This window comes from Takifugu rubripes, chromosome 7, assembly GCF_901000725.2.
Source record: "Takifugu rubripes chromosome 7, fTakRub1.2, whole genome shotgun sequence".
In the NCBI taxonomy this organism is placed as follows: Eukaryota; Metazoa; Chordata; class Actinopteri; order Tetraodontiformes; family Tetraodontidae; genus Takifugu; species Takifugu rubripes.
The window spans coordinates 5,585,336-5,607,653 of record NC_042291.1 but is presented as its reverse complement, the minus strand read 5'-3'; the positions used below and the strand labels follow the sequence as shown (position 1 = coordinate 5,607,653).

At 53.4% G+C, this 22,318-nt stretch overlaps 1 protein-coding gene across 4 annotated transcripts in view; it reads right to left on the bottom strand.

Moving 5' to 3' along the window:
- The window catches only part of sema6cb (semaphorin 6Cb), a 68,837-nt gene that overhangs the window by 24,878 nt on the left and 21,641 nt on the right, over positions 1-22,318 (bottom strand). For 3 of the 4 annotated variants that reach the window (XM_029838370.1, XM_029838373.1, XM_029838371.1), the window contains 2 exons: positions 12,145-12,238; positions 1,082-1,282 (listed from right to left, as the gene is read on the bottom strand). In XM_029838370.1, the coding sequence (XP_029694230.1) occupies positions 1,082-1,223 (142 nt within the window). In that variant the 5' untranslated portion in view covers positions 1,224-1,282; positions 12,145-12,238. The remainder of the gene's footprint in view (positions 1-1,081; positions 1,283-12,144; positions 12,239-22,318) is intronic. The other variant, XM_029838372.1, reaches the window with a different exon arrangement.

The following is a 22,318-nucleotide window of genomic DNA, read 5'->3' as shown; positions in this document are numbered from 1 at the left end:
CTCAGGGTGAAGATGAGGAGCAGATAGAGGTCACCTAAGGTCACCTTTTCTGGGAGGATACGTGGAGAATCAGAACCAGACCAGGATCTTACATCCTCAGGCCGCCTCAGACCCCAGAAACACACAGTAAATCATCTCTGTCAGATCACCTGTGCACCGGTTGGGTTTACTAATCGCTCCACTCAGACGGGGCGGACGCCCGTCAGGAGGAGACGCTCCAGGCCCGGAAGAAGAAAGTGAGTCAGATGTGATTTCATAGACTTCGGCCTGATGAAGAGCTGCGGTCCATAATGGAGCTCTCCCGGACTTGTGAGGGACCTCAGGACCACACTGTCACCTGCTGCAGCCACAGGTGACAAATTGCTCCTATTACACCTGGGACGGCCTCCACATATAGCACTATGGGCGCAGCTATTTCCGCTAATGGCTGCGTTGCTCTCTTCCAGATAGATCAATTACAGCATGCGGGCCATGTTCTCAGCGCCCTCCTAAATCAATTATGGGCCATTACTTTAGCAGACCGGACCTCTGCGGCGGTTCTGACGGCTCTTCAGGGTGGTTGGGGGAGCCAGGTACATGGGGTCAACAGGTGAGCTGCTGAGTCAGGCTCATGTTACAGGTGAGGTGAAGCTGCGTGGATCGGCTGTACTTCCTGATGTGGAAACATCAGGAAAAACAAGCTTTAAACTCACAGCTCCTGTGAGGACACGCCGGAGTGTGAGAGAAATCAGCTGCCTTTGGCTTCACTCTGAATCAGCTCTGATTAGCCACCCAGACATCTAAAAATGCAAAACAGATGTTTTTGTCTCCAGCACTTTCCATAAAAAGCTTCTTTATTAGGACCTTTTGTCTCCAAACTGCACCTTGTCCTCAGTTCTTGGAGCTAAACGGAACAGGAAACCAACGGACCTGGAGGAGCCGGTGCTAAATAAGTGCGTGCACGCCTGCTTCCTGTGAATATCCACTTTAACACCACCACCTCTCCCGGCTCCCCAGTGAAGAGTCATAATGCTCTGCTTTGCTTTTAGCGCTACTTCTGAAAGGCGCGTCGCCATGGTAACGCAGCAGATTCTGAACTTACTTTCTCTGCCCACATGGCTGAGTGGTTCCAGGTCCTGGGGAAACGGCGTGCCCCCCGAGGAGAGCTGAGGTAAGAAGGCGGCGAAGGTGAAAGCTAGGATGGCGGGGAGGCCCGTCCGAGGCGAGCTGGGCGTCGGCCTCATTTTGGAATAAGATGAGACCTCAGCAGAAACTCATGGCCCGCGGCAACTCCACCTCCCACCTAAAGAGAGACAAAAGGTCGTCAGGGTCAGAAGAGTTTTCAGATCTGTTCAAACTTTTTTTAAAGCTTTTTGTTTTTCCCAAATGACAGGATACAAGAACATTCAGAAGCAGGAAGTGAGCAGAGAAAAGGGGAGCGTTTCAACAATCAAAGCAGCTGATCAAAGAGAGCCTGCGTAAATGGAGAGGTGAAAGCTTCCGAGGGACATTCAGCACCACGACGGTGAGTCTCGTGGAACGATGACACGCTTCAACGTTCCCGTCCGAGCTGGGATTAGAAGCTCCTCACAAGGATAAAACACCACCTTTCCACGTCAGCCGCATTAAAGAGCCGTTTGGGGGATCTTGAAACTTGTTGACCTGCAGGTAGTAAAGAAGCGCGTCCCCACGGGGCGGGGGAGGGGGAGGGGGGTTATTTTATGCGCCGGGTCACTTGGCAACCAGACGTGTGGCCGAATGATTTTAAGTGGGTCTGTAAAATCGAGTCAACGGGACACGATCCCTCATCAATATTGTTAACGGCCCTCCGTGCTTCGTTTACATGCAGGGAGGAAACGTGCATTTAACGAGGGGGGGGGGAATCAAACGTGGTGTAACAGCGGCGAGGGGGGTGTGGCCGCGGCTGCTGTTTACTCTGTCCCAGGGAACACACACACTATATATACCAACCACCATAAACTGTTCCAGGCCGGCAGCAGAAGGTGGAGCAACCACTCAAATACCTGCGGGGACACACCCAGCGCAGGGAACGCCACGGCGCTGCAGGGAACGCCACGGCGCTGCAGGGAACGCCACGGCGCTGCAGGGAACGCCACGGCGCTGCAGGGAACGCTGTGCACGGAACGCTGTGCACGGAACGCTGTGCACGGAGGGAGAAAGGGCGAAGGTGCAGATAACGTGGGAATGTCTCCTCCTGCGTGTGGAGACAGGAGGAGCTGATGACAGGTTCAACAGGACAGGAACAAAGAGGGTGCCTGAAGGACCAACCCTGTGTCAGGGAACTGCCGTGGGCCAGCAGAACAAGGCAACAGGCCAAGGAAAACAGAGGAAGAAAAGCCTGCGATGATCCAAAAACAATTAAAGGCGCGTTGATGCCGTTGAGAGAAACATAAAATGGTGCCGGAGCAGTCAGCCGGCTGAGGCTGGAGGCGTGATTTATTTGGTTAGGAAGATTATAAACCTGCTCCGACCTGATCAGCTCTGGGTTGGTTTAGTTCCTCACCAGTGAAATCCTAATCTAATCAGGTTTACACTTCTAAAGTTATGCTTGTTGAAACTTCTGAGGAGTGACAAAGGTTAAATCAGCCCCAGCACAAGCGTGCGAGCCAGCCGAGGTTAATTGAGCCCCGACTGGGCGGGTCTGAGCTTTGGAACCATCTTCAGGGGTCGTCTAAAGGTCGCATTGTGAAACAGAGGGATGTCAGGAACACAGCTGCTCCGCTCCAGCGTGTTTACGCCTGGGCTGTGAAGCATTAGCCACCAGCGCCGCTACGTTATTCTAATCTAAACCACAGTTGAGCTAATGACGTCCCACACGCTCGGCAGCAGCTGCCCCAGCGACATGAGCCGCCGCTCCTCCATCTTGTCTTTGACCTCTGTGTTGCAGGATCGGGGAGGGTGTGTGGGTGATGGGGGGGCAGGTGGGACAGAAGCAGCATCTGACAGAACTGTGTGTTTAGCGGGTGTCAACGGGAACTCTGGGCGGCTGCAGAAGTTTCAGCTGCTGCAAAAACTAAAGACAGATCAGCAGGAAGAAGCAGTTTAATTAACCTGCCTCCTCCCGGGATGCCAGATTCCTGCCAACACCTGCAGCACACAACCGAGGAGTGAAAGTGTTCCTCAGCTAATCTGCTAGCCTCCGATAGCTGTGCTCTCAGCCCGTTGGCTGTGAAACCATTCCAGTCCCAGCCTGACGTCTGTGCTGTGTACCTCGGCCAGTATAATGATCTCATCTCTCCCACCGCCCCGACAGTTTTAAACACAATTAGCCACATTAGCCTCGTCTCTCAGTGGGCTGTTTCAGAACACATTCCTGTTCTGGAGCCGTCATAAAAACGCGAAGAAAACAGCTGAAATTCTACTGCAACATGTCCCAGATATGATAGTCATGATTTGTGGGCCCTCAGACACGGTCCACGACGTCACCGCAGCAACAAAGGAACCCTCCCAGAACTCCTGGTTCTGACGGGTCGAGTTCTGCTTTTGCACATGGAGCGGCCGGTGTGTGACGGCTCCGGCCTTGGAGCTGCAGCCGCAGCCAGGACCTGGAGCCGCTTCATCATTAAAGGTTATTAGTGCGAGAGGATATCAATCACATGGCTGTCTCCATGACAACCGCCCGTCAACCATGTGACCGTATGGAGGGAGCGCTCCCATAAACAGGTGTGACAGCAGTTACGCAACACAATGAAAGGATGTTGAGCTGTTTTTCCTCTCAGCTCCCTCATGACACGCACACGAACCTGCCCAACGGTTCCTGTCAGCGTCTAAACCACCACATGAGAATTTTAATGTGACAGGAGGAAAAACAACACATGATGTGAAGGGTGCTGGGCGAGACAAGAGCGCCGTTGTTGAGGCTTCCAGCCCAGTTGTTTGCTCTGCTCTTTTGCAGGGCTGGTCAGGCCACCGTCTCCTGGTGGTCCCATGACACGAATCACACAGCAGATCATCTGCTCAGAGATGGTTTTAGGCCGACTCCTCCAAGCTCAGGCTTGGTGCGTGGTGGAAAACAAGGAATATCGGCCACAAGGGCCCCTTCGGGAAAGATAGATTCCTTCCTTTATTCCCACTTGCAGCTACTTTTTTTTTTTTTCGACCCAGCAGTCAATTCAACTTTGCAGCAGAAAGTTTGCTAATTACATTTCCGATGGCTAACCACGAACGCGTCGTCACGGCAAAGTGGATCTGGAATCAAGGAGGACCGGGCAATAATTAGGAGAACATCCCCCAGAGGAGGTGGGAGTGGGTGGACGATGCAGAGACCCCCGTGTGGTTAGAGACCCTTTTTAATTAAGGAAGTCTTTAAAAGAAGATGCTCACAGCTGCAGATCTGGGGTCGGTTTCGAGGTGAGAGTGTGACAAGGCACACACACGTGCTCCATACCTGCAGAAAACTGTCTGACACACGCGTGCACGGGACGTGCACGAGCGTGGAAGGAGACCACGAAGCAGACTTCCTGTTCAGGACAGAAGGCTGGGAGAAAACCTGCGATTTACTTCCCGTCAGTTGCGGTGGTGTCGTTGAAGACACTCGGGTCGGATGGAAACGGGGCTGGACGGGTCTCCGTGGCAACCTTTCTTAGCATCTCTGTAATGACGGCTGGCTTTTCTTTTTTTCCCCCAGAGAAGAGCAGAATTACTGGCTCCCTCTTTGTTTACTGCTTGGCTTTGTGTCAGCTGTCTGGTGTCAGTCTCGTCCTCGCGGCGCTGCCGCAGACAGGCCGTCCAGGTCCGACTGTCAGGGGACGCCGGGACGTTCTCGGCCATCACTGCCACTCAACCCGTCCACAGAGGAGCGCTGCCGTAACCTCGGGAGCTCTGGAGTTCAGGCAGGGAGCCGTCGATCTGTCAGAGCGGCCATTGATTGTAACCCGGTGTCAGACGGAGCAGAACCCCCAGAGATCAGCTGGTGGTTTGGACCGAAGCAGCCAAAACAGGAGGACGCAGGAGTTTCTACATGGACCCCAAAACCTCTGCCTGCAGTCAGACCCAGTCCTTGTAGAGGCAGCGAGCTGGCCGGGCGGTGCATGAGAGCCTCTCTGATGGATCCAGACCTCAGCAGGCGTTCTCCACCGTCTTCACCCCGAGCGGAGAAGCCCGGGAGCGGCTTCTCAACAGAGGAACGAGAAGATGAAGGAATGTTCTTCATCCCCCTTTGCCTCGTGCTAATTATTTACATTTATCTGGTGGAGCTTCTGAGCCAGGCGGGGTGCACCTGAACCCTCGGCTGGCGTTTCAGCGTAATCGCCCCAAAGTCGTCACCCAACCATGAAGCTCCGTCTAAATTATTCTGCGAGCCATCGATCACTGCTCCTCACACAAGTGAATTTTAGATCCTCTCGATCGCTCCACCATCAATAATTCACAGTGTTATTGAGAAACAGCACCTGAAGTCTGTATTGACAGAAATCCAGGCATCATCCCTTCAAGGCGTCATAATTTGATTCCCCCCGAAGTCGGCCAGAGGAAAAGCGAGGCAGAGCTGATGTGTTTCTATTTCAGGAACTTCGGTCTGACCCAGCAGTCAAAGTCAGAAAGACGATCAACTCCAGCACAAGCAGAGTCCCTGGAGGAGCTCCCGAGGTGAGCGAGAAGGTGTGAGAAGAGGCCAAAGTTAGAGGTGTTCCTCTCGCACGGCCTTTGATGAGACACACCTGACCACGTGCACAGCCACCGGCTCTGACCAGCAGATGCTAAGAAAACTCAAACATTGCGTTAGCAGAAGCGATAAAAAAAGGCACCCGTACGGCCCCTAGATGAGCAGGAGGGATGGCGCTGGCGAGGAGACGTGTTGGGGAGCACATCTGGAGCCTTTCAGAACAAAAGTATCCAGCATTTACACATGGATGAGCTCTGCAGCCCGAGTGGGCGCAGGCAAATATACATCAGGGCGGCGGCTTCCAGAGATAATGGCATCATCACGGCGGCGCGCGGCTCGCCGTTTGGCGGGAGATTAAACCCTTTATCATTGTCTTGGGGACCAAGAGGAGCTGATTGGAGACAATTATGGGAGGCTTCTCATGCCCAAACGCTACATCCCTGAGCTCCATTCATCATACGGGACCGTTGTGGCCGATGGTAACAGCTGACCTCTTATTACTGCCTCCCACCGGTGACATCACCGAGGCGCCGAATGTTTGGGGGGGTCGTCGGTTCAGCACATTACCGCCATCGATGGTGACGGAGGTGGGGAGAGACGGTGGAGAGGAGGAGGAGGAGGAAGCAGTGGTCTGGAATCATCCGTTCCCCTCAGATTCAGGTCGGCAGCTCCCGCTTCATCGCCCCGAGCGTCACGGCGGCAAATTGCTTTAACGACAGGCCGCAGAACTCAGACGTGTGGTCCAAAGTGAGGAGAATCAGGTGACGCACGAGTGACGCCATCAGACGGACCCAAGAAGGTAATTTAAATATACGTGGTATTTTTAGCACAGATGGTTTGACCCGCTTCAGTGTTAATTCGATGTCCTACATCCAGAGGAATTAACATCTGCCTCAATCAGGGAAGCAGCCAGAAGTGTGCACGCCACAGATTAGTGAGGCTCTGCAGACGCTCGCCAAACGCGGCCGCCAAGCGCGGCCTGATTACGCCTACAGGTCTATGAAAGGTGGTTTAGACGCCCCCTTTAAGCTGGACAGAACAAAACAATAGTTTAACGTGACAGGATCGGATGAAGCGGAGCGGCGTGGAACATGAAGACGCTTGTTCCGAATATCAGGCGCCACGCCGACATCACACGTCCCGTCACCTGGAAACCCTTCAAGTTGGGAGTCGGCAGTCTTTACGCTAAACCTGGCGTCGCCCCGTGAATCAAACGCCGGCATCAAAGCGGCCCGCGCGGCGTTCATCCGTCTCTCCGGTCCCGCGGCGTTCTGCGCCGCTACGCTCAGGGAGGAAGCGGAGGATCAACGACAGGAAATCAGATGAAAACAAACGTACGGCTGCTCCCGTCCCCTCCCTCCTGGCGCTCCGCTACAGAGGTTATGATAGTAATAACAGGAATCAGGAATCCTGAGAGGGGACAAACGGGGGCGCGTTTAGCAGAGCGAGGCGGCGGCGTGAGCCCGGGTGGTCGGAGTGTGATAAATGTGCTCAGCTTGTCGGGTTGGAGCCCGTCATTAGTCAGCGTTCACCAGGTGACCTGCAGCCATTTTTCACTCCGCCTCGCGTCCGCGTGTCAGGAGAAAGGCTGCTTCTGTTCAAGGGCGTTTCAAGGACAGAATCAGCGACGACCCCTTAGAATTTATCTACTGTATTAGAAGATCAAACTGTTAATCATTGGATCAGCAAACAAACACATTAAGCCATTAAGCGTGTTCCTCCTCCTGAGCTTGAGTGGTCCGTTCATGTCCACATGATGACACGTTCTACACATTCTAATTTTTCATGCTTTACACGCTAAATGTATTAGCGAGCTAAGATGCTACGCTACAAGGAAGCAAAACCCAGAAATATAGGTGCCAACAGGTAAAACGGGCTTCCAGAACCAATAACACAGGGCTCCAAATGGATGCAGCCGAGCCTCAAGGTGGCGCTGGTGAGTCTACCGTGGTGGGCCATTAGGTGGCGTCCTCAGATTTTGCGGCTTCTTGCGTAGGCGGAATCTCCTCCAAACAAACTTTTAAACATTAAAAAAGCCATGTAAATTCCACGGGCCGCCTAAAGATGCGAGTTTCTGAACCACGATAAACAAAGCATCAAATTAACGGCGCTGCTTCTTGCAGCCCGAACCCAACAGACGCCCACACGGCAACAGTCTCAGCCGCTCTCAAAACTCTTATCTCACTCGCAATTATTTTTAGACGCTTCTTCGCTGAACTGTGAAGGTGTTCGGAGACACAAAGCCGGAGCAGGAAAACATATAGGACAACACAGGCGTGGTGTGAAATGGATTTCAAGTGTTTGAGGGGGAAACGGACGCGGATGCGGCCGTATGAGAGGATCCACGCATCCAGGGACCACGCGCGACGGCACTTCCTCTTCTGGGAGTTCTCCAGCCGGCCGCTCCGTTGCCACGGTGACCTCGGCGCTCAACGTATGTTTTATCAGATGATTTAAGTCTCTTGGTCGGGAGGGCGGGAATATTATTGAAATATCAAGCAGCTTTTAGAGAGAAGATCTGAGGTTACGCAGCAGGGAATCTTCTGAGGAAAACCTGCTTGGATCAGGAGACCTTTTACTTTTCCTTTTATTTAAACTCCAGGTGGAAATCTGGACCCAACAGTCTGACCTGAGAGGACAGGTAAACACTTCCCTGAGCAGGAGTAAAGCTGGCAGGCTGGTATTCCAGCCTGAAGATGGAGGAACTCTGACAGGAGCCTCTGGAACTTCTCACTTGACTGTTGTCATAAAGACTGAGAGCAGCGCCGCTCCAGGTCCGGACTCTGCCCGCTGGCCCCCCGCCAACATGGCAACTAATGCGCTTTTAAACAAATTGCATCAATATTCCGGATGAGCAGGAAGGAAAAACTGAAACAATGAGCAGCTCCAACCTGCTGGAGATGATTTATGGGCTCTTCCCCGACAAACTCGGTGTAAAGTCGCATCTCCAAACAAGTGTTTGATACTTCAGGCGGACCGAACGCAGTCTTCTGCTGCGTCTCCAACGCCACTCGCAGCGTTCCGGTCGGAACGCCGCCGCTGCTGTTCACAAACGAGCCGTTCCTCTGGAAGAGGCTGAGCCAGGGCCGCTTTAATCTGGGCGATTTCATTTTCAGCGCTTGTGTCTGCAGATGTCTTGTGTGTGCTTAAGCCCGGCGGCCATATGCTGCAGCCTGAGAGCGTCACAGCGCGGCTCTAAAGCGGCGCTCTCCATGACGGAGCACATTCTCTCATTAAAAACACCAGGCTTTGAGGCTCCGGCCCGAAACTGGGACAGATTGCTGCCTTGCCAAAGAAAAAAAGAAAGAAAGTTGAGTTGGGTTTGTAATTCGCTTGAGCGTAGCGAATCCACTGAGTCGTGTTCATCTCCTCCTCCGTGCTGGCCACAGTCGACTGGACCGGTGCTGAAACCGATCCCGGGGCCGAAGATGAGCTTCAGTGGGGTCGCGGAGGACGACTCTGGCCCATCCGGTTCTGCTGCGTTGGCCTGGTTTTACTGGATGATTTGGTGGTTTTTGTTGCGTTTCCCTTGATTTTCCTAATTCCATAATGAGCATCTTGTCTGCGTAATGAGATGGTTTCACATTTTTGCTCCTTTTAAAAGTAGTTCAATCACCTCCTTTAGAAATGAGACCACGTTCACTCACAGAAGGTTCTGCTCGGAGCAGACCAACCTTTGGCAGGAAGGAATCTTCCATTCTTACGTCTAAAACGCTCTCCTCACCTCCACAAGTCCCTCAAACCCGCCATCTACCACAGTTGGTCTGAGACCTCATCACACCTCAGCTCAAAGGTTCTGGTTCTGGGGTGTGCAGAAGGTGCGGATATTCCAGGACAAGCCTGTATTTCTGCCTGGAACAGCACGACTCTTGTCCCAGCCTGTTTAAGCGTAGAGGCTGGAAATGAGGTCGCGTCATGAGGAACATTCCCTGATAAAAGCAGCAAACTGCTTCTTTGAAGCTGAAATGTTCTCCGTCCTGAAAGATCACAGAAAGATGAGAAATACCAGAGAAATCCGGCGCCGTGCCTGTGAAGTGTTGCTCTGGTTTAGGGGGCTACAACTGGGTCGGCCACTGTCACGTCATTAAGACGTTAGCGATCTGTGGGAAAGAGGAGCAGCTACTGGGAGGGTTTCACCTGAGAACTCCTCAGACGGCCGACGTTAAATAAAATAAACCAGCGTTTCTGCGGCTTCAGCCGAGCAGCCAAAAGACGCCGCAGGGGGAATCTCAGCGCAACTCCCAACTCGCACGTTAGCGTTGCACTTTTACGAGCCACTCTGGATCTGCGCAAACACCAGAAGAGCTGGTGAGTCTCCAGGTGAAACCTTTGCTACTGGATGGCAGAAAAGTGCCGATAATTCGGGAATTTCACACTCCGATCCAACAGGACAGGACGCAGCAGAGAAGCCAGCCTCCATTTACCGACACGCTGCTAAAAACAGACGGCAGGCAACCATCTACAGCCAGCAGGAGGGAGAAGAACCATGTTAGACACGTGCACGTTGGCTCCAGGAGAGCAATTATTACTCTGGATTTTCCTTTTTAAATGACACTGAATCTGAAAAAGTGTCATTTATTTAAGCAGCATGTGATCTTCCCCCCAGAGATCCAGCATGAACAAGTTAAGCTGCCTTTATTTGTTGACCTTTAAGCATGTTTATCTGCCCGTTTTGAATATTTCCTCTTCTCTGAGCTGACAAATTGTTCCCGTTAGAGACGCGTGTGTGTTTTTAGTCCCTCGCCATCACAGCTGTAATGAAATTTGGGAATATTCTTTACACGCTTGGGACGGGCTTTAATGAGCAGCGCCTGTCGTGTCAGACACTCTGTGATCTCCACAAAAGTCACGCTGCCATGTAAAACACCCAGGGGATTTGCTGCAGCAAAGCCTCATGGGTAAACACTGTGCAACCAGAAGAGCCGGCAGACAGAAGGGTACATCAGTGGAGGCGTATCCCACCAGTCAACCGGGCTCCGTCAGCGCGCCCAGCCCCCCCACCGCCTCTTCACCCCCCCCCCCCCCCCCCCCCCCCCCCCAGTTAGCTAGCGCTGCCGCTGCGCACATCATTGATGCTAATGGGAAAGGAAGGGTTGCTATTCAAGTAGATGGGGCGTGTTAGCGTGAATGGGGGGATCCAAAGGCACAGAGGCAGCAACACAAAGATCAATTCAAGTCGCAGCCACAAACAGGATGGCAGCCATTCACACCCCCCCCCCCTCCTGCCGGTGTATCAGGGCACATCCGGGGGCATCGGTGCCCTTGTTCAGAGGAAGCAGGAGGGAAGTTTGTGGAGGGGGAGGGTGGGAACCAGAAAGACTAAAAGTGGATGAACATCACGAAGGTTTACCGGGCAGATTATTGGCTGGAGTCTTTTCCTCCCGCGTCTCCTGGTCAACAATGATCTCCCCCCCCCCACCCTGACAGTCACATGGCATCAAACTAAATGTCATATATCCAAACTATGCATCAGAGTTGGCGGTGGGGAGGACAGGGCGCCATTGTCGGGCGTGCGGCTGAAGGATGTGACAGTAATGCAGCTCATTCTGCCTCCATCTCTCGCATGCTTGGCGTGATAATACGTCCATTCATCTGCTCAGTCTGATCATGTTTCATGCCTGCGCGCGCCTTGATTGCCGTTCGGTCCCGCTTTCACCGTCCCTTGATGCGACTTTGTGTCATCAATAAGGACAGGCAGAAAAACCCCATTCGCGCCACCCAACAGAGGGTTCAAAACCTCATTCTGGCACGCCGTGGCGCCTCAGCGAGCCCCTCATTGTCCCGCTGCTGACAGCAGGCTGCACTGGGAAAGTGGCGTGTGTGTCAGTTCACTTCCAGTGACGTGCACGGCGCCGCTACACACGTCCTCGGCCGGCCGGATGAGGGATCGGGACACAATTGGGGAGATTTGAAAGAGCACGTGAATAAAGAGGTTGTCCAATCTGAGCGTTTGTACTGTCAGAATCAGGCGCTAACGTGCAAAAACAAGGTTCTTGTGCACGGGGGTTTATTTATCTGTGTGTCTGGGAGGCAGAATCATGACTGAAGCTCCCCGGAGACGCTCTCTCCCCGACAAATACATAAATAAAACGCTCAAAAGGATGGCGAGGACAGAGGAGCGCTGTTCAAACCTCTACTTTCCTCTATTAGCAGGACCTCACAGGGCTCTGAGAGGGTCAACCCAACCGCCCCGCAGCATTCTGGGTAACATTTCTGCTCAATTCCCTGGCGGGTGTGAACAGAACAGAACAAAAACAAAGAATTCCAGAACCACCAGTCGGCTGGGACCTGGTTCCTCCTCCCAGTTTAAGTTTCATTTCAGCCCAAACAATCGATGGATGAAGCTTGTTCAGCTTCACCACTAAAGGTTTTTCATACAAACACGAGACAAATATTTGCAAATATCGCCTCAAGCCGGCTGTGTTCTGATCTTCTGGTAGAAACATTCTGAGACTAATTAAAGTATAGAACCAGCATCGTTCTGAGCAACAAACACAATCAAGCTTAAAACCAGCGTCACATGGTGAGAAACCCCAACTCACCAGGTCCTGTCCAAAGCTTCTCCAACCCACTGATGCTCAGCTGGTCGTGGGGTCGGTACCCCCCTTTGAGGGTCCCCTCTTAGATCGCACCCTCCTGAAAGAGAGAAAAAAAGGGTGACTGCTGACGTCGACACGATAGGAAGAGTTGTGGTGGACGCAGCTGGGTTTCTTACGCAACCGAGCTAAACACAGCCAGATGTGCTAACTGTTGACGTTAGCAGCCCCAGAGCTGCTTCCTGGTTGCCTCCATACGCATCAACACACCTACTGACACCTGAAGTCCACCGACCTGTTTGGAGCACGTGCCCGTGGCCGCCCCCTGGTGCACGCGCCCCACGTTTAACACACCTGAAGCTAAGCACAGATCGACTCCTGCGACTCAGGCCAGCGGCTGCTCCTGGTCCTGCGACCTCAGCGACCCGAACACATACCCGATCACCAGGAGTGAATAATGGCGGGTGCCCCGGGGTACGGCAGCGCCAACACCTCTGCGGGCGGGTGGAGCATCCACGAGGGAAGAGGTTTGGAGGTCAGGAGGTGTGGATGACGCTCAGCTCTCGCTGGCAGCTGCGCCGCCATCATGGCTCCACAAAGCCACCAAAGGCCCGTAAACGCTTAACCAACCCAACCTCAGGCCAATCAAACGACGCGGCGTGACAGCCTTGGCGCGTCGGCTAATGGTGATCTAACCCGTGCGGCAGCACTTAAGGGGGGGCGGTGCTTAAGTCACAGCTGGTTAGGCTACAACACCAGGACTTAACGTTGTTCTCAGGGATTAAAGGCGACGATGTCATCAAAACGACTGAGGAGTGACACGTTTCCATTCCATGGTTTTACGACGCACTTCCTGCTTCAGACGCACCATTTCCTCATCAAAACGCACCGGCAGAGAGCGAGGAGCCACGTTCTATAGGGCGGAACCAGGACGCCGCCACGCATCTGCAAGGCCGTTTGTAAATCTGTGTTAGCATTAGCTGCTGCGCCACTGTTCAAAGCACAGACGAGGACCAAAGGAGGACCTGCATGACAGAGACCCCCCCCCCATCCTGCCATAATAGTTCTAAGGTGAGCCACATGAACCGAACCAGCCTTCTGGACCTCTCTGGAAGCCCACAGCTATAAATGTCCCTGCAGGACTTGAAGCCGTCCTCGCCGTGTTGCTGTGGTGATCAATGGCCCCCGGTGGTGAGTCGAGTAGGGGCTGGGTGGGAGGGGGGGAAGGGGTCAGGAATGGAATTATTAATAATGCAACATCCAGGCCTGTCATAGCCTCCATTAGCACCAATGAGGCAGGAGGTCTGATGGCTGACTGATTACTAATTAGATTAATTGCCTTCTTTTTTGAAAATGTGGAGAATTTAATGGAGTGACGAGTGTGAAGGCAGCAGATAAAAAGAGCTGATTAAAGACAGACATTTTTGAGATCCATTTCTCCTCAAAGCCTGACAGGGTAAAAGGAGTCCGTGTAATGAGGACAGACTTAAATCCAACACCAGTTCCACGTTCTCCCGCACTTTCCCCTCCAGTTCCCACATTTGAGTCTCATCAGCTGTAACTATCAGACAAATGCAGCATGATAAGATCCATTAGTTTGTTTTCCTGAGATAATCTGGTCTAAATGCAGTGTGTGTGTGTGTGTGTGTGTGTGTGTGTGTGTGTGTGTGTGTGTCCCTGCTGAGCTTTGGAGACAAAGCCAATAAGATGCCTGTCAAACTGTAACATTGGAGTTGGATCTATAGAAACCAGCAGGCGTTAGCTTGGCGCTACGCAGGACCGTATTTACGTAGCACCGCTACTGCACTCCTGCTTGTGTTTAATCACAGTTTCCGCCCCATTATAGAGAAACTTTTACTAAATACAGCATTAGCTTAATTAAATCCTGCAAACACCAGCTGACAAAAATCACATCTTTATACCCGCAAATTGGCGAAGCGGGCGCGCAGGAACTGAGAGTATGAGGCTAATTGGCAGGTTGGTATAGCCACACTCATTACCTACACCCACTCTCTACATAAAAAGCCTCACACGTGCGCAGGCTCATGCCTTCCAAGGGAAGTGGGTGGGTGTCGACCTCTGGCGGAAACCCACGTAGGGCCGCGTTCTGCTCGGCTCGCTCCAGGAGTAGCAGTCCCAGCATGCATCGGTGCGTTTAGCAGAGCAGATGCGACGTTTCTGGAAGCGGGCGACGGCGAGGATGATGAGGAAGGAGAAGAAGAAGAGTGCCCGGGGACACATTAACAACACAACGTCCGCGAGGGTGAAGAGCGCCGTCCGGGTCGGTTCTGCTGAGCGGGAGCTCTCAGATGAACGAGAGTTGATCTGTTTAAGGATGAGACCACAGCAAAGGCAGGTCCTGATTCATCAGAACCAGGACAGTCTGCAGACACCGACAGGTCCAGCTGGCCCGCCTGGTCTCCAGACTGGAACTGCTCTTTCTCCTGAAGGCAGGAGACTCCCCTTCCTCCTCCTCCTCCTCCTCGGACCCCCGTGGCTCTCTGCCGTGTGGACACGCTGTGCTAATTGAAAGCGACCCTGACTCGTCCTCTCTCCAAGCCGCCCCGCCTGGCGCCCTGTGGTTCTCCCTCCACCGCCGGTTGACAACTGGCCTTTGGGCTTTGGCGCTGTGGAACGAGGCCTCCCTCACTGCGCTCTCTCACTGTGACCAGTGGGGGGGGGGGGGCTGAGGGCTTCAACCTGCCCGACATTGTCTCAAGGTCAAACCCTGAAACACCTGATGGAACCTTCACACCTGAGCGTTGGTCTTTGCTACTGAAACGCAGCAGCTCGTCGCCGCTGCTCTTATCTGCTCAGCCCCATATGTAATTGCTGAGCAGTGTGCTTATAAATCAGCGGAAGAGGCTGCCCCCCCCCCCCACACACACACACACACACACACACGCGCACACACACACCTGCCAACCTGCGTCTTTATTAAAAACACTGAAAGGCTCCCATTTTCTCCTTCACAGCTGCCTCGCATGAACAACGCTCACAACACATTTATGCACACACTCCGCGCGCGTGTGTGTGTGTTGGTTTTTTTTATCTTTTCATCTTGCAGCATCACAATTACAGCACTTGTGTCCCTCCCACAGTGAGACACGTCAGTTTGGATCTGACTGTCTTCTCCTATCTGATTAGAGAATCCTGCATATGAATGTGCATGTTAAACAAGAGCAGTGTGTGTGTGTGTGTGTGTGTGTGTGTGTGTGTGTGTGTGTGTGTGTGTGTGTGTGTGTGCGTGTGCGTGTGTGTGTGTGTGTGTGTGCTGTCCTGACAGCTAAATTGGAGAATGCCAGAGCAGAGCAGTTGAAGGTTTGGGACATTTGAGCAACACTTGACTGATATAAACGATTCAAGAGTCAAAGGTTTTCATTCCTGAAACATCATCTCTAAATTCCAACTGCATAAAAAGGAAAATTCCATTTTTTAAAAAAAATCTCTTCAGAGCGTTAAGAGTGTCTGATGTGTGTGTACAACAGGAATAATGCAGTCGCCTCACAAAGCCTAAAAAATATCAGCTTCTGTCTTTTTACCCCTCCAGGTTGTGCAGAACTGCCCTCTTGTATGTCCTCTCCATAATGAGTTGCTCCTAAATCAATAGGTCCTCTGTCAGCCTGCGTGCATGTGTGTGTGTGTGTGGGGGGGGGGGTGATACTCCTGAGGTGAAAACCTCCAGGTTTCAGGTTGAGCTGAACAAGTTCTTCTGCCAACTAAATGAGACGGAAACCAAAATCATGCAAATTGGGAGCAGGCAGGGAGGCACTACCCCCCCCCCCCCCTCAGCAAACACCCGCAGCCGAGCAGATCCTCCCAAAGCAGCTCCGACACAGACACCTAACCAAGGCAGAGGCAGCCCAGGACAGGACGCTGTGGACCGTCCTCACCCACAGTCCTCTGGGTTTGACCCCCGTTCAAACGATTCGCCCCCAAATACGACCCCCACCCTGACCCGCAGCAGCAACCACGCACGCCGCCGCCAGCGCGTGCTGGCAGCGGCGTGTCATCCTGTCACCGGGACACGTGGAAGGACGGCGCCGCAGACAGGTAAATCCAGGATTACAGCGGGCTGTGAAGACCAGGGTCCGACCCGTCCTCCTCGCCGCGGAGCCGTCCAGATAATGAGCGCTGGTTGCCTTGTCAACAGTATCTGTCCACCCCCCCAGATTCCCTGAGCGCCTCAGTAAACAAAGCATCTGGAAGCTGGATGAGATTTCTAATTGTCTCATAAACCCCCGGCAGCCCCCCCACACTCAGCCCCCACAGTCCAGCTGGGCGGCTCCCAAAATTAGCAGCCATTTCCAGTCATTTCTGAGTCGCCTTTCCTACAACACTAAACACAACAGAAAAGGTCTGGGCTCGTTTTCAGGACACTGCTTCAGAAGTGGAACCTTTCACATTTAGAACGTCCGAGTCAAAGAAACAACAACTGACGTCACAGACGGCGAGGCACAGACGGCGAGGCACAGACGGCGAGGCACGGACGCCGAGGCACAGACGCCGAGGCACAGACGCTTGTTCAGGTTGTCAAGTGGACGTTCTGACTTCAATTCTTTAATTACCATAATGGAAGCTGCTGAATGACTCCATTTATTGCTATCACCATCATACTGTCCAACCCTTGCTGTGCTAGCGTCCCCATAGAATTAAACAATGACTCCTACTCACACACTTCCTAATTAGTTAGCATCAGAGCAGGTGAGTCTGGCTCCTGCACACGTTTCAGTGTTTCTTCTCTAATTTGATTGGAGTCCTTTTGAGTCTGTGACCTCTGGGCTGTGGGATCAATAGAGCCTTGCCCTGAGTTCAGCCTTTACTTACAGACATGAGTGCAGATCTCTTCTCCTCCATCCTGCTGGTTTGAGAGGACGCCCGTCTACAATCACCTCCACCGGGCGGTAAAAGCTAAAGTAACTAACCTTTTACAGAGAAGCAGAGGTTTGAAAGCTCCTGGGCCGATCACTCATCCTCCACGGGGCAGCATTCCACACGTGCAGCCTTTCCTGTACGGCGGCATTCCCTCCCCGACCCGCCTGACACTCCAGCCCCCAACACAACAGTGCCAGATTCACACAGGCACTCGAGCTCCCACCGCTTTTATGAGGCAACGGAAGTAAAACATCACACCTTTAAGTGTCTGTTCACAGTCTCCTCATAATTATTCACAAGATTTCATCCTCAACAAAGCATCTGCATTAGCACAGTCCCGCGGCTAAACTCCTAGCGGCGCACGAGCGGCTCCACTATTTGCGCAGCATTGCGGCAGAATAGTTCCTCTCAGCAGCAAACTCAGACACATTCCCCAGATAATCCTAAAGAACCCACCCACTGGTACATCCAGCGTGACTTTAGAGTTCTGGCACAGCGCGGTTTAAGCTAATGTTTCCTTTCTTCCGCACTGCTTCCCGACTGTTTGAATAAAAATAAAACGCCAGCGTTTCCTTTCAGGAGCAGCTGCTAAAACAAAGTCACCGGCGGGTTCTGGAGTCTTGGGAGCAGATCTCAGCTCTGTGGAGCTCAGGCTGAAGCAGAACAGCTAACCCCTCACATGTCGCCACAAAGCTGCGCTGGCCTGTCCAAGTCAAGGAAATGAGTCCAACAGGAAGAGAGATGAGCACGAGCACAACACAACAAATCTTGAACTTCACGTGAGAAGGTTTAGCAGGGCGGCGTTCAGCCCCCATCGAGCTCCTCCACAGCTCCAACATTTCTAATGGAAACACAAACCACTTGATGCTTCCAATGTGTCATGGTACTAGCAGGCTGTTAGCAGCGGTGGCTAACATGGTCACCGGGGGAGGCCGGGTCGGCCCGGTCGTGGTCTTCCGTGTTTGGGGCCACATTTGTCACCGGGTCTGATGTCTGAGTCGTGAGGATCGTTTCTTCCTGCTGCCGCTCAAGCACGGAGCAGCGAGCAGGGGAGCCGTTACACGCTCCCGGAATCAAACTGACGGAGTAAAAATAGATTTAGACGCGCAGGTGGGAACAGACGAGGGCTGAGAACGGAGAGAATAAACGATAGATTTACTGCAGGACCGAAAAACGAGAAAACAAAGGGAAAATGTTGGCACGCTCGTTCCCAACATAACAGATCAGACGCAGCCAAAAAATCACAGAGAGCAGCTCCGACTGTTGAGATAGGCTATTACAATTCCTGGAACATTTTCAGGGGTCTGTGGAAATCCAAGGGTCTGACTCGCACTCTCGGAGCATTAAGCGAACGTTACTGAAGGCGCACAAACAGGATCCAAGCAGGAAGCACCGGGTCTCTGGAGGAAATGGGCCTATATGAGAGGGAGCGCCGAGAATATGGGAGAACATGAGGTCACCAGGAGGTGACGTCCAAGAAATAAGAAGGTGGATGGGGAAGCGACAGCGTGAAGGGGGGGGGGGCACTCAGAGGGGCCCGGGGTGCCCCGTGGTGGGTAATTTCACAGCCCTGTCAGCTGAATAACACCGACAGGTCAGCTGGAAGACACGCTGCCGACAGAAAAAGCCTTAATGGAAAACCCAGAAAGCCCTCACGACACAGAAAAGCTGCGTATGAAAACACACGTCTCCGCCGCCGCTAACGTTTCCCCTCCACTCCGCAGAGCAACAACGCAGCGTTCCGCTGACCTTTAGCGGCCCGTTTCCCACCAGGCAGCCGCTCCCGTGGCTGCAGGCGCACAGGCGCGGCTCAGCACCAGCCGGGCGCCAACACACCCGTGTCTAAAACCAGGACGCTGCTAATGCCGCCGAGGTTTCACAGTTGAAGGTTTAAAAGGGAAACAAACCATTTAAGGTTTAATTGTTACGTAAGGCTGGAGGCACAACGAGGGTGTGTGTCGGTCGCTTCAGGCCTGTGGTTGCAACAACAGAGCCCAGGTTCCTCTTTAATAAATGCAGCAGCCGGACCACCGCTGCTCTCCTGCTGTTTCCTTCAGCTGCATCAGTGGAACAACCGAGGAGACCCCTTCTAAAGGTTAGCGCAGCTTTGGATTATTTAAATGCAGGTGACTGTGTGGAACGTAACTGAGGCACTATGCTGAAAACGCTGCAGCTGGAGCTTCTGCAGAGGAGCAGACGTCCACGACGGCGCAGGTGTGGCTGAGGAACAGCGGGGAAGCAGGCTGAGGCTTATCTGCCCCAACAGCCGGGGTTAAACCCCCCTCCCGCTGAGACAACTGCCACCACTGAGCGGCCACACGCAGGGAGAATGAGAGGGTAGCAACGGCGACAGAGAGGTAAAGTTCCAGCAGGAGAGGAGGGGAAGGAACCCGTCACACCGGAGAGAAAAGGTCAGAGAAGATGTGACTACACCTGCTGCACAAAGGTCAAAACACAGGAGAGGTGCTGATCAGGAGGAGATCCCAGGATTCTGAGGGGGAACCAGAAGGAAATGAAAGCGTTTCCCTGAAGCTCAGTCACCTGCAGGGTTGATCAAGCGCTGGAGAAGCAGAGCAGCGCTCCCGTCAGGCGGCTCCGCCGGGGGGGGGGGGGACTTCACGAAGGTGTGGAAGTGAGATCTCAGGTGTTTCATTCAGACCTCCATATTAGCGTCCACTAGGCTGCCGACTAAATGAGAGCGCCTCTGACTCCTCCACCCACGGCTCCTCCATCCAGCTTTCAGAACTCAGCAAACAAAGACAGGCTCATCTTCTGGGGAGCAATAATGCCACTGCCCCACCCCCCCCCCACGTCTGATTGATGAAAGCGATTCTTTTACATAGCGGAGAGCCTCCCCAGGAGCCTGCCATTCATCATCTGACGCCAGGACGGCTGCATTCATCTTAATGCTCTCCAGAGTCATGTGGCTCCGAGGTCACATGATGCTGCCAGGGTGGCGGTGACAGATCAACGGGGGGGGGGGGGGGGGGGGGGGGGCTGGGGTGTTGACGTCACCTGATGTTTGAGCTGCATCCCAAAAGAAATGAGTGTGATAGAAAACAGCTGAGAGGAGCTCCAGAGTTCAAGAGTGAAGGACGTGTGTGTGTGTGTGTGTGGGGGGGGGGGGGGACGCTAACAGCTGCTGCTGCATTACAGCTAAAGCCACATGCTAAACATAAGAAAAGCTGGCTCACCGGTGCAGCGTTCTCCTGCAGAATATAAAATCCTCAACAACCCACACAGGTGTACCTGTGTTCATGTTTTTATTAATAAACATTAGCCTAGCGGAAGACAGGCGAGGTCTCCAGTGGAATTAATTGTAGCTCTTCAAACTCTTCTCTGACAGTGCTCATTTCCTTCAGGGCTCGTACCAGCGCCAGTGAGCTCGTCGGGCTGAAAGAAGCACCACTGAAGGCTGATAAAATAGCAAGATGTCAGGATGTCAGGGATGTTTTCAGCCCAGCTGAAATGGCTCCTTCACGGAGCACTTAAGGCTGATGATATTCTGTAAAGATGGATAATCACAAGGATGTCCGCGGGATGCAACGGCGCCGGCGTCTCTGCAACCTGTGGCTGTGAATAACAAGGACGGCACGACCACGGAGTCAGAAAGTGAGCAAACACTTCTTTAGTTCCCTTCTTCGCCCGCTGGCACGTTGGTGGAGGTAATTGGGATGCAGCCTTCAGCAGGGCCGGTGGGTGAGCCAGGACCGGGCGGCACAATGGCTCCACTGTGGCCGTGAAATGGGCTTAGAGCTGGGATCCAGCAACAGGCGGAGGCCTGTGCCCGGCCAGAGCGGACTCTCTGCAGACCCACTCCATTCACAGAGAAACACCTGACCCCCCCCCCCCCCCCCCCCCCAGAAAACCACTACAAGTGACCTCAACACCCCCTGCAAACCACTGAGAATGAGATGGGACCTGCTTCCAAATGATCGTCAGACAACCGAGGGGTCACATGATCGAAGCAGGAAGTGCTGCTAGTGAGGGGGGTGGACGAGGTAATAAAGACGCAGGAAGCTGATGAAGACCCCCGCTGTGAGGGGTCTTCTGGCTCCCTGCCAACGAGCCCGGATGGGCCGAGGAATCGATCGGTGGAAACCAGCCAGGAGGGACCGGCTCACACTCAGAGTAAACAACCAGAATTCCAAAGACGGTAAATGTCAGAATGTCAGTGGAATTTACCAGCAGTGCGAGTGTGTGTGTGTGTGTGTGTGGGGGGGGGGGGTCCACCAGCAGCACACAAACACAACAGAGAACGCATTGTTGATTCAACTGGACCTAAACCTCAGCTCAGACTGAGGAGCAGCAGAATGTAGCAGAGTTTTAGGGAGAATGGGCCCAGGCTGATAATCCTGCCTCCTCTGACATCTGGACCGAGGGGTGATTGGGTATCTCTGCCCCGCGCCTCCGTCCTTCTGAGAGCTGTCCCACTTTCGGCCCCGGCTCTGTGCGGCATCCATCTTTCACAGCCCTGACCCCCCCCCCCCCCCACACACACTCACACACACACCTCAGGCCCACACTGCCACTCTCATTTTCAGCGTCTATTGTTCCGGGCTCACGGATTCAGCAGTTCTGTCATCTCCACCGGCTCAGCACTCGTCTGTGCTGCTGATAAGCAGCCGAACAGTGAGGTGATGAATAAATAACTGTAGAGCCAGACCACCACCAGCCCCGCGATTCACTGCATTGTTGCTAAACTGGATTAAATCTGCTGCGTGGGCTCCTGCTGTGTAACCGCCCATGTTTAGAACAAAATCCAATACTTTCACACAAGAAAACCAGGTGTTCCCACTGGGATCACGCTGACTGGTTCACGCTTTAATAACCTGCACGGAATAGCCACAACTCTGATTCCTGTCTGTTTCACTGGCGGAGCAGGTGTGTATTTACCATCAGGCCCCTCCCACTCTGGCCCCTCCCACCCCGGTCCCTCCCACTGTGGCTCCTCCCACTCAGTTGTCATCGCCTGTGTCGCAGGCACTGTCCTGTACAAATGTCCCAGCATGCTTTGCTGCACAGATACCAGTTACATTTCACATTTCGTTGACTGACCTGATGTGCAGTTCGGTCGCGGGCCGCACGCCGTCGCCATGGTTACCGCTGCCCGACAACGCCGGGTCGAACGACCTCAGCGGAACATTTGAGGCGGCGGCGGCGGCAGGAGCAGGCGAGCGCCGTCACGCAACACAGACCCCAACAGTCTCGACAGCGGCCACGACGACAACGGAGGCAGAGGAAACACGTCTGAAGGAGCGCCGGCGTACAAGATGGAATATTAATGATGAAGCAGCCCCGATGT